Raw genomic sequence first — 12,713 nt, 5'->3', positions numbered from 1 at the left:
GTGTTCCATTACTACTGGGATCCTGGGAGAGCAGTGACTAAGTAAAACCTTGTGACATGTGAGAATGTACTCTTCTTTCTCACATTCATCTGTATGTTTCTGTTGAACATGCGCCATATTTTGTGTTCGCATTGTGTTATCAAAGGGCGGCACAGTGAGGCAGCTGTAGAGTTGCTGTCTGATAGCGCCAGAGATCCGGCTTCCATCCTGACAATGAGTGCTGTCTGTACAGAGTTTGTACGTTCTCCCTATAACCGCGTAGGTTTCCTCCCACTTCAAAGATGTACAGATTTGTAGGATAATTGGCTTCGGTAAAAATTGTAAATTGTCCCTATTGTGTAGGATAGAAAGTTATCGGGGGGATCACGGGTCACTGCAGACTCTAAAGTCCAAACAAGATCTTCTCCAGGACAAGGCTGACTCTGTCAATGGGTCTTTCATCAGTAGATGCAAATGCCATGCCTTTGAATGCAGGAAGTATAGTTTTGTGGTGCTGGAGCAAGCAATTTATTATTGTCGTCATGGACAATGGGAATGCATTAAAGCACCTTTCAACAGCAGGACAACTGTCACGGGTGCTGCAGACAAAGCAGAAACAGCAAAGAATCAAAAACATTCAACGAGTATTGTTGATATTGGGGACTGCCCACAACATGTTAATGTACAACGCCGGGTTCCATTGAAGTGGACAGGTTGTGTGTTAATGACAGGAATAATGACTCTCACAACTGTCTCACTGTATAAGTGGAAACGCTTAATAGTGCACTTACCCACATTAATGGTGGGGAAAATTATTGTGGCATTCCTTTGCTTGGATTCACTTCGGTTCAATTTCTGAGCTTCATATCTTTTACGACCTTCCTCTTCCTGTTCTGGACTTGAATACTTTTGGATGGGGGTTGGGATTGGGGAGGAACAGAAGATTCAACGTTTATATTGTAAACTTTATTTTACAGAGCAGCAATTTTATCATCCATCATCATCAGCCCATTGCTAATCAGAGATCCCCTTTGAAAGTGGACAGCAACCATGACCTGTATTTAAAGAGCACCTTTGCCTTGCAGGTTCACCCACAAGGATTCACATCAGCGTGAGGAGCCAAGTCTATGTTAAAAAGTCAGGTCTTAAGATGACTCTTAAGGTTGCAGAGAGAAATCGCTGGGTGAAGGTTTGAGGGAAGGAGATCCAAACTGTAGGACTTGGGGCTATTTACAAAGCTGCTACGCTAGTAGCAGGAATAAGCCAACTGGCCCTTTTGTCTGCTCTGCTGTTCAATAAGATCACAGCTATTAACGGTAACCTCAACTACACGTTCCAGTCTGCCCATGGTAACCTATAACTCCTTGCTAAAGAAAAATACATCTCTGCCTCATAAAATATTCAAGGAATCTGCTTCTACGACCCTTTGAAGAAGTGTTCAAAGCCAAATAATGTTTTGAGAAATGCACCTTCCGTCACCTCATCACTGATTCCTAGATGATAGCTCTACTCGACACCCACTTTGCCAGCACCACTCAGGAACTTACAGACTACTACAACCAACACTGAGAAGCCAGAAAAGATGGAGTGAGGAATATGAGCTGGGACAGAGGAGGCTGAAGAAGCATTCCAGGATAGTGCCATGGAGGGGGAAACAAACCTACTTTGGCCTCAACTCCACAGCATAAGTTTAATGGGTTGGTTGCTCCCAATCTGAAATAATGGAGGTCATTGGGAGGATATATTGGGTGATATGTACCTAGATAAAAGTGGACTGTGGAGTTGAGGTTACTGTTAACAGTTGTGATCTTATTGAGCAGCAGGGCAGACCTTGTGCGTACTCCTGCTACTAACGTAACTGTTTTGTAAATAGCCCAGAGGCAGTTTGGAAGGGGTGGCTGTTGGAGGTGACGGAAGGTGCATTTGCGGTGGTTGTGGGTCGTGGTATTGGCGGAGTCTATTCCAAGTGAGCGAGCTGATCAAGTGCAGTCTACGACAGCTGATGGAGCTACGGTAGAAGCAGCCAACAGGATTGCACTGGTCCAGGCTGACCCTTACTACATCAATCCAGTGCCAACAGATCGGACTTTCCAGAGACTTGGAAGTTCCAAGATGACGCTGGAATATGGCTATTCTCGGCGTCTTGTTCCAGAAAAGGATCTATTGTACTCATGTGCAGGATTATCTGACTGGATAGCAGGCAGAGCAAGTACTCAACTCTACCCCTGTATATGTGACAATAAATAAAGCATTGAACCACTGGGATCATGGTCTGTGTACACATCCCTTAGTTTGACAAGAAAATTCCTAAAGTACAAACAAGACTTCTCTTGACACAAGGTCGTGGGAACTGATCTGGGTGTGAGATGTAATGGAAATATAGAGCAATAATGAGAGAATTGAACCAAAATCTAAAGTTCAATGTGGGGTCATGCAGTCTGGTGCTGATATAAAACCACACATTTTTAGAAATTGAAATACCTTGTTTTTTTTAAAGTGTTATTCTAGGGAAGAAATAGTTACATTGGTATTTCCTGGATATTTTGCAAATCTCTTCAGCAATGCATTTGCACAGCATTTTGTCATATTCTTTAATCTTTAAATTCTACATGAAAGCAGGTGATGATTGTGAACAAAGTTTTATCCAGATAGGTTAATTAAACTCAGAACACCAAATTTATTTTTGAAATCATGCAAAAAATCTAAATGAAAATTCTTCCATTTATTGAAAGATAAAAATGTACTTCTGGTCAACAGAATAATGGTCAATCATTTTAAAAATATGCCAATTCACACGTCTTAATACTAAAACATTGATAGCCATCATGCACGATTTTTGCCGCCTGTTGCCTACATCAGCGTAACAGAATATGCTCCTTATCCCCATCTTATCTTCCCCACCCCAACCAAAAATCTTTTCGTCCAAAGGGTATTAGATTGATTCATGAAACAATCTAAACTCCTAGATAATGGATCGATGATATGGCCAACAATTACAAAGCTTTTCTAAAAGAACCAAGTACCAAAAAAGAATCACAAGTCCAGAAATGAGCGTGCTAGGGTTGCATTCAGCAGGGCACTAGTGACCATTTTAGTCTTTGGACTTTAGAGAAAAGGCCTTTCAACCCACCGAGTCTGTGCCGACCAGTGACCACCCCATACACTGGCACTATTCTACACACTAGGGACAATTTACAAAAGCCAATTAACCTACAAACCTTTGGCATGTGTGAGGAAACCAGACCACCCGGAGAAAACCCATGCGGTCACAGTGAGAATGTGCAGACTGCACCCATAAGTCAGGATCAAACCTGGGTGTCTGGTGCTGTAAGGCAGTAATTCTACTGCTGCGCCACAGTGCCACCCAATTGTCTGCGGGTTTGGGGCGCGCATGGTATCTGGAACAAGAGGGTTAGGACATGGGGACAGGGATCTTAGGAGAACATCAGACGAGACTGGGTATGGAATGGTCAAGACAATTAAAGCTGAAGAGGATCACAGGGATTTTAATGAGAATCAGGTTCCGAGTTTGGGATCATTTGGGAGGATTGGCCCTGAGGTCAAGTGTAATCCACAAACTTCAGGGTACAAGTTTAGGGCTTTAACAAAGATCAGATTAGAGTCAGAGGTCATGACTTCAGAATTAAGGGACAGAAGTTTAGGGGTAATATGAGGGGGAACTTCTTTACGCAGAGAGTGGTGGCAGTGTGGAATGAGCTCCCAGTGGAAGTGGTGGAGGCAGGTTTATTGGTATCATTTAAAAATAAATTGGATAGGCATATGGATGGGAAGGGAATGGAGGGTTATGGTACGAGTGCAGGCAGGTGGGACTAAGGGGAAAAAAATTTGTTCGGCATGGACTTGTAGGGCCGAGATGGCCTGTTTCCGTGCTGTAATTGTTATATGGTTATATGGTTATAGGTCTTTATCAAGGACCAGAGCCTGGGGTCAGTGATCCTTCACGAAGAACAATACGTAAGGTCAGGGAGCTTTGACAAGCACGGGACCTGGGATCAGGGGTCTTTTAACAAAAATTGGGATTGAGTATTCCCAATCCAATATAATGCTGTTGGCTGTCGACTTTCTGCAGCGATGTGAACTGCCAAACTCTCCTTGTGAAAAATACAAATCTACATTGATTTCCCCAGTCTAATCTATATTGTTTTTGAATATATAGTAGCAATGTTGCTCCCTGTGATCCTTCAAGGGTAATGTACGCAATGGACATTACAGTGCATCCTTGAATTTACAGATGAAGGTCAATGTTTAATCTCCTAACTTCTGTTCCATTTGGTAGATCTATCAGTCAATATATGACTGTACCTAATTACTAGACAAACATTTTGCATCAGGTTGTGTCTGTTTATCGTATAATTATATCTCCCCACTAAGGCCATTATGTAAGGATGGTTCTGGGACAAGAGTCATTATCTTCCTCTGCACCATCACCCCATCCTACAGTGAGATCAGGGAGCAGCACAAGGGCAATTGTGGCATAAAATGAATGTAATAGTTGCTTCATTTACAATGAGCCTCAGATCCAACCAGTAAACCAAACTTGTCAACCCACTCACTCTCATTTCTCACACAGATTCAAATGAAAATTTTCACCAGTACAGTAAGATAGTTCTTCTACAGTTGGCATTCTATCATATGACAGGTGCAGTTAGGAGGGAGCTTTCCTTCAACAAAATACTATTGTGGACATCTACTGTAAAGATATATGACTTGACTGACTCATTATTTTTGTGCATCTATTTTGTTTATGTTTATTCTAGATTTGTTGCGACCAACTTTATAAATAAATACCACATTCATTGGCAATTTTAATATTTCTGTCAACATCATTCTGTATCAAAAACCTTACAAACTCATCTCCATCATAACCTGTTTGGAAATGCCAGAATGACACAGCAACTGTTTCTATTAGTGGAGTCAAGGGATATGGGGAGAAGGCAGGCACGGGTTGATGGGGGACGATCAGCCATGATCACAATGAATGGCGGTGCTGGCTCGAAGGGCCGAATGGCCTCCTCCTGCACCTATTTTCTATGTTTCTAACTACAGTAGCCTCTTAGCTGTAAAGTCTGTAAAAACATTACTTGACAAGGATAGACAAGGGTTACATTTTTAATGCCAAGCACCATTTTCTGAGACAACTGTTCCAACACGATAATCATCCAGCAGGAATGGTTGGAAATAATAATCGACTGGTAAAGAGTCACAACTGAAATGATACCCTGACAGATTGTTTTAAAGGAGAATAGTGCAGATAACCCAAGTAGCCAGACAAGCAGCCAATGTCCTGGATCAATGGTCTGAATCCACTGTAACAGCGGGGAACATTAAATGTTTGAGTAACTCAGCGGGTCAGGCAGCATCTCTGGAGAAAAGGAATATGTGACGTTTTGGGTCGAGACTCCTCTTCCTCAGAACCTCCATCAGAGAGGGAGGAGAACATCTTCAAAGCAGGCATACCTTGAGGAGATCTCGCAGTGGAGCAGACCAAATGTGTAGGAAGGAATTGAAGATGCTGATTTGCACCAAAGATAAAACATAAAACGCTGGAATAATCAGTGGGTCAGGTAACATCTCTGGAGAAAAGGAATAGGTGATGTTTCAGGTCGAAGGGTCTCGATACGAAAAGGAGATCTCTTCCTTTTCTCCAGAGATGCTGCCTGACCCGCTGAGTTACTCCAACATTTTGTATCTATTGAAAGAACCTAACAACCTGATCTGTTCTGGCTTATACGTGAATCCAAAACACCCATGGGCTAACTTCTAACTGCCTTCAGCTTGATGGACAATGGCTCCTGGCATTGCCAGTGGCAACAATGGGAACTGATAATTTAACAAAGCTGACTGATTTCAAAACTGTATTGATCTTCCATGAATTCTTCTTTTTAATTTAGGTTTCCAACAAGAGCGTTTATTTTTCTAATGAAATCTCGCTTTAAAAATGGAAGAAATAAAACATTGAGCGTTGTAAATGAGTTACCTGCAGTGGAGGAACCTTGACCACGCTGTGTACATTATCCGCAGACAATGGCACATACCACAGCGTTGCTCGATTGGTCACTCGTTTGACACCTAGACATCACAAAAAGAGAAGTCATTTCTTAATTTAGATCACTTGTATTTATATTGTACATTTATTATATTATAGTTACATTTATACTGTGCCTTTGAAGCAATCAAAGATTTCAAGGTGCTTCACGGGAGCATAATCAGACAGAGTTTGGGATTGAGCCACAGGAGGAATCATTTCATTATGATGCCCCAGGAGGCTATTCATCTTGCTCCTGACATGGTAATCACTTGAGACCTGTTCCCTTGTTCATTCACCAATGTTTTACACATTCTAGGCAATGCTTTAACCATATAACCATATAACAATTACAGCACGGAAACAGGCCATCTCGACCCTTCTAGTCCGTGCCGAACATGTATTCTCCCCTAGTCCCATACACCTGCGTTCAGACCATAACCCTCCATTCCTTTCCCGTCCATATAACTACCCAATTTATTTTTAAATTATAAAAATGTACCTGCCTCCACCACCTTCACTGGAAGCTCATTCCACACAGCCACCACTCTTTGAGTAAAAAAATTCCCCCTCATGTTACCCCTAGACTTCTGTCCCTTAATTCTCAAGGCATGTCCCCTTGTTTGAATCTTCCCTACTCTCAGTGGGAAAAGCTTATCTACGTCAACTCTGTCTATCCCTCTCATCATTTTAAAGACCTCTATCAAGTCCCCCTTAACTTTCTGCGCTCCAAAGAATAAAGCCCTAACTTGTTCAACCTTTCTCTGTAACTTAGTTGCTGAAACCCAGGCAACATTCTAGTAAATCTCCTCTGTACTCTCTCTATTTTGTTGACATCCTTCCTATAATTAGGCGACCAAAATTGTACACCGTACTCCAAAATTGGCCTCACCAATGCCTTGTACAATTTTAACATTACATCCCAACTTCTATACTCAATGCTCTTATTTATAAAGGCCAATACACCAAAAGCTTTCTTTATCACCCTATCTACATGAGATTCCACTTTCAGGGAACCCCACATATCTTAGCATCATCTGCAACCCCACCTATCTTAGTATCATCTGCATACTTACTAATCCAATTTACCACACCATCATCCAGATCATTGATGTACATGACAAACAACAGTGGACCCAACACAGATCCCTGTGGCACCCCACTAGTCACTGGCCTCCAACCTGACAAACAACCATTCACCATTACTCTCTGGCATCTCCCATTCAGCCACTGTTGAATCCATCTTGCTATTCCACCATTAATACCCAACCATTGAACCTTCTTAACCAACCTTCCATGAGGAACCTTGTCAAAGGCCTTACTGAAGTCCATATTGAAGAGCAAATATGTAAGGAGATAGCAGATATTAGTAGTAAGCACAAGGTAGTGATTGTGGGAGATTTCAACTTTCCACACATAGACTGGGAGACACATTCTGTAAATGGGCTGGATGGGTTGGAGTTTATAAAATGTGCGCAGGATAGTTTTTTGCAGCAATACATAGAGGCACCTACTAGAGGAGGGGCAGTGCTGGACCTCCTGTTAGGAAATGAGATGGGACAGATGGCAGAGGTATGCGTTGGGGAACAGTTCGGGACCAGTGATCCCAATACCATTAGTTTCAATATAATTATGGAGAGGGTCAGAACTGGACCTAGGGTTGAGATTTTTGATTGGACAAAAGGCTAACTTTGAGGAGATGCGAAAGGATTTAAAAGGAGTAAATTGGGACAGTTTGTTTTATGGGAAAGATGTGGAAGAGAAATGGAGGACATTTAAAGGTGAAATTTCAAGAGTACAGAATCTTTATGTCCCTGTTCGGTTGAAAGGAAATAGTAAAAATTGGAAAGAGCCATGGTTTTCAAGGGAAATTGGACACTTGGTTCGGAAAAAGAGAGAGATCTACAATAATTATAGGCAGCATGGAGTAAATGAGGTACGTGAGGAATATAAAGAATGTAAAAAAGAATCTTAAGAAATAAATTAGAAAAGCTAAAAGAAGATATGAGGTTGCTTTGGCAAGTAAGGTGAAAGTAAATCCAAAGGGTTTCTACAGCTATATTAATAGCAAAAGGATAACGAGGGATAAAGTTGGTCCATTAGAAAGTCAGAGTGAACAGCTATCTGCAGAGCCAAAAGAGATGGGGGAGATATTGAACAATTTCTTTTCATCGGTATTCACCAAGGAGAAGGATATTGAATTATGTGAGGTAAGGGAAACAAGTAGAGTAGCTATGGAAACTATGAGGATCAAAGAAGAGGAAGTACTGACACTTTTGAGAAATATAAAAGTGGATAAGTCTCCAGGTCCGGACATGATATTCCCTAGGAGATTGAGGGAAGTTAGTGTAGAAATAGCAGGGGCTATGACAGAAATATTTCAAATGTCATTAGAAACGGCAATAGTGCCGGAGGATTGGCGTACTGCGCATGTTGTTCCATTGTTTAAAAAGGGGTCTAAGAGTAAACCTAGCAATTATAGACCTGTTAGTTTGACGTCAGTGGTGGGCAAATTAATGGAAAGGATTCTTAGAGATAATATATATAAGCATCTGGATAAACAGAGTCTGATTAGGAACAGTCAACATGGATTTGTGCCTGGAAGGTCATGTTTGACTAATCTTCTTGAATTTTTTGAAGAGGTTACTAGGGAAATTGATGAGGGTAAAGCAGTGGATGTTGTCTATATGGACGTTAGTAAGGCCTTTGACAAGGTTCCTCATGGAAGGTTGGTTAAAAAGGTTCAACTGTTGGGTATAAATGCAGGAATAGCAAGATGGATTCAACAGTGGTTGAATGGGAGAAGCCAGAGGGTAATGGTGGATGGCTGTTTATCGGGTTGGAGGCAGGTGACTAGTGGGGTGCCTCAGGGATCTGTGTTGGGTCCTTTGTTGTTTGTCATGTACATCAATGATCTGGATGAAGGTGTGGTAAATTGGATTAGTAAGTATGCAGATGATACCAAGATAGGGGGTGTTGTGGATAACCATATAACCATATAACAATTACAGCACGGAAACAGGCCATCTCGGCCCTACAAGTCCATGCCGAACAAATTTGTTTCCCCTTAGTCCCAACTGCCTGCACTCATATAACCATATATGATAATGAAGAGGATTTCCAAAGTCTACAGAGTGATTTAGGCCATTTGGAAAAATGGGATGAAAGATGGCAGATGGAGTTTAATGCTGATAAATGTGAGGTGCTACACCTTGGCAGAACAAATCAAAATAGGACGTACATGGTAAATGGTAGGGAATTGAAGAATACAGTTGAACAGAGGGATCTGGGTATAACCGTGCATAGTTCCTTGAAGGTGGAATCTCATATAGATAGGGTGGTAAAGAAAGCTTTTGGTATGCTAGCCTTTATAAATCAGAGCATTGAGTATAGAAGCTGGGATGTAATGTTAAAATTGTACAAGGCATTGGTGAGACCAAATCGGGAGTATGGTGTACAATTTTGGTCGCCCAATTATAGGAAGGATGTCAACAAAATAGAGAGAGTACAGAGGAGATTTACTAGAATGTTGCCTGGGTTTCAACAACTAAGTTACAGAGATAGGTTGAATAAGTTAGGTCTTTATTCTCTGGAGCGCAGAAGGTTAAGGGGGGACCTGATAGAGGTCTTTAAAATGATGAGAGGGATAGACAGAGTTGATGTGGACAAGCTTTTCCCTTTGAGAATAGGGAAGATTCAAACAAGAGGACATGACTTCAGAATTAAGGGACAGAAGTTTAGGGGTAATATGAGGGGGGACTTCTTTACTCAGAGAGTGGTAGCAGTGTGGAATGAGCTTCCAGTGGAAGTGGTGGAGGCAGGTTCATTGGTATCATTTAAAAATAAATTGGATAGGCATATGGATGAGAAGGGAATGGAGGGTTATGGTATGAGTGCAGGCAGGTGGGACTAAGGGGAAAAAAACATTTGTTCGGCACGGACTTGTAGGGCCGAGATGGCCTGTTTCCGTGCTGTAATTGTTATATGGTTATATGGTTATATACAACATCCACTGCTTTACCCTCATCAATTTCCTGAGTAACCTCTTCAAAAAATAGTTAATGGCAAGACCCATAACAGCATTAATGTTCAGGGGAATCCTGAGATCCAAGTCTATAACTCCCTCAAAGTGCAACACATGTTGATGGAGTGCTGAAGGAAGCGGACGGTATGTTTGCCTTCATTGTTCGGAGCATTGATGTAGCTCCAGCCGCATTTGGAATATTGCGTGCAGTTCTGGTCACCCATTACAGGAAGGAGAAGTAGAGGAGGTTTACCAGAATGGTGCCTGCATTAGAGAGTATTAGAAACATAGAAAAATAGGGGAATAAGTAGGCCATTTGATCCTTCTAGCCATGGCTGATCATCTAAAATCAATACCCCGTCCCTGCTTTTTCTCCATAACTCAATTCTCCATACTTTAGCTAAAGAGCTAAATCTAACTAGCCATAAGGAGACATTGGAAAACTTACTCTGGAACATTGAAGATTGTGGGGAGACCTGAATAAAACTATACAGAATTATGGGAGGCAGAGATAGAGAATACCAGAACCTTTTTCCAGGGAGGGAAATAGCAAAGACTAGAGCTCAATAGCTTTAAGGTCCGAGGGGCAAAGTTGAAAGAAGATATGTAGAGGACGTTTTTTTTTTAATAAAGAGGGTGGCAAGTGCCTGGATCGCAGGGTGGTGGTGGGGGCAGATGTGATCGGGCATTTTAGACAATGGATATGCATGGAATAGAAGAATGTGGATCAGCTTCCTGCACTCCACAGAAAATGGCCCTTGCTTACCCAGTGTAACATTACTGAAGCACACTTTCAGTCGCAGTAACATCCTTGTGAATCTTTTCTGCACCCTTCCCATCTTAATGATATCCTTCCTATTATATTCTTGTATAATGCCCTGACTGATGAAGGCAATCATGTCGAACGTCTTCTTCACCACCCTGTCTACCTGTATTGCTACTTTCTGGGTGTTATATACATGTACTATCTCTCTGTTCTACAACACTCTCCAAGGCCCTGCCTCATCACTGTGTAAGTCCTATCCATATTTAACTTACCAAAATGCAACACTTCACACTTGTCTGATTTAAATTCCATCTGCCAGTCCTTGGCCCATCTTGCTCGTTGATCTAGATCCTGTCATAAGCTAGATAACCTTCTTCACTGTGTTGTAATATTGTAACACCCATTTTACAATATTCGGACTCCATAGTATGTGTGATTCCACGCAAGGAAAGAGCTGATTGTCCAAATATTGCAAACTACCGTCAGGTACTTTCACAACTCAACTCGACATGTAGGAGGTTAGCTAAACCTGCAGAGCATTTTCTTGGGTGTTAGGTTTCAAGTCAGATTCTGCAAGAGATCAGCTCTCACGCATTACAGAAGAAAGAGAGATCAAGATGCTCTGACCGATGAAGCCAAGTGTGCCCAACATCCTCTTTACCGCCCTGTCTACCTGGGTTGCCACTTTCAGGGTTCTACCTACATGTACTATCCAATTAATTTTAAATCAAAGCTACTTGAATCTACAAAAGCACACCGTTGGGTTTCTCAGACATGACACAAAGCACGCAGCGCAGAAACATAAGAATGCACATCAGACAGTTAGAATTACTTTGAAGTGAAGTGACAAGAATTATACATGGTTCACAAAAATGCTGGAGAAACTCAGCGGGTGCAGCAGCATCTATGGAGTGAAGGAAATAGGCAACGTTTCGGGCCGAAACCAAGGGAGTTTCTCCAGCATTTTTGTGTACCGTCGATGTTCCAGCATCTGCAGTTCGTTCTTAAACAAAGAATTATACAAGCACCGGTTAGTACCATCTAGATGCATTATGTTTGTATGGATTTTGGTGGAAGCCTAAAAAACAATTTAAAGCAGTCCGGTTAATCACAAATAATGGGGTCCATCACATTAACTGGCTGCATGGCAACATTTTAAAGCCTTGTTATTGAATCCAATTTTCTGAGCTGTGTCAGGGGACCACTAATTGACAGAAGTGCCTCATTGTTCTGGCATGGCAATAGTAATTGATTGTTGTATGTTTCAAACAGGTTTTTAGGACTGTCAGCACACCAGGATTGTGGTGGAATCTCCAGGGATGACAGATTCGCCTTCGAAACTCTGCTGGAAGCAGTCCAAGGGGAAAATCATAGAGTTATTTAGAAATAAACTATTTTTTTATTTTGAAGATAGACACAAAGGGGCAAATTTAAAGATGTGCAGGGCAAGTTTCTTTTTCACAGAGGGTGTTAAGTGCCTGGAACACGCTGCTGAGGTGGTTGTTATGGCAGTTAAGAGACTTTTGGAGAGGCACATGGATATGCAAAGAATTGAGGGATATGGATTAGGTACAGACAGATAAGAATTGGTCTTGGCACCATGTCCAGTATGGACATTGTGGGCTGAAGGGCCTGGTCCTGTACTGTACTGTTCTATGTTCTATGAGTTGATGGGCATTTGAGAGAAAATTGGTTAGAGGGAATGGGATTAATGGGAATACCCGAAGAAATAGCATAGACTTGAAGGGACAAATTGCCCCCTTCTACGTTATGTGGTGCAATCTTGTTTGATTTACTTCATAAAATCAAAACTGTAAGAAAAGGACCTACCAATGTGGCAAATGTGACCCCTAACAGCTGCTGTAACTGGAATGGCATGTTATATGACAGAACCTGTT

The 12,713-nt window shown here is 41.7% G+C and overlaps 1 protein-coding gene across 2 annotated transcripts in view; it reads right to left on the bottom strand.

The window, feature by feature from the left end:
* acot7 (acyl-CoA thioesterase 7) overlaps nucleotides 1–12,713 on the bottom strand; it is a 406,168-nt gene that overhangs the window by 197,547 nt on the left and 195,908 nt on the right. For both annotated transcript variants that reach the window (XM_055659683.1, XM_055659684.1), the window contains exons 4-5: nucleotides 5,978–6,069; nucleotides 771–885 (exon numbers count right to left, since the gene is read on the bottom strand). In XM_055659683.1, the coding sequence (XP_055515658.1) occupies nucleotides 771–885; nucleotides 5,978–6,069 (207 nt within the window). The remainder of the gene's footprint in view (nucleotides 1–770; nucleotides 886–5,977; nucleotides 6,070–12,713) is intronic.

Source organism: Leucoraja erinacea, chromosome 30, assembly GCF_028641065.1.
Source record: "Leucoraja erinacea ecotype New England chromosome 30, Leri_hhj_1, whole genome shotgun sequence".
NCBI lineage: Eukaryota > Metazoa > Chordata > Chondrichthyes > Rajiformes > Rajidae > Leucoraja > Leucoraja erinaceus.
This window is presented reverse-complemented; position numbering and strand designations above follow the sequence as displayed.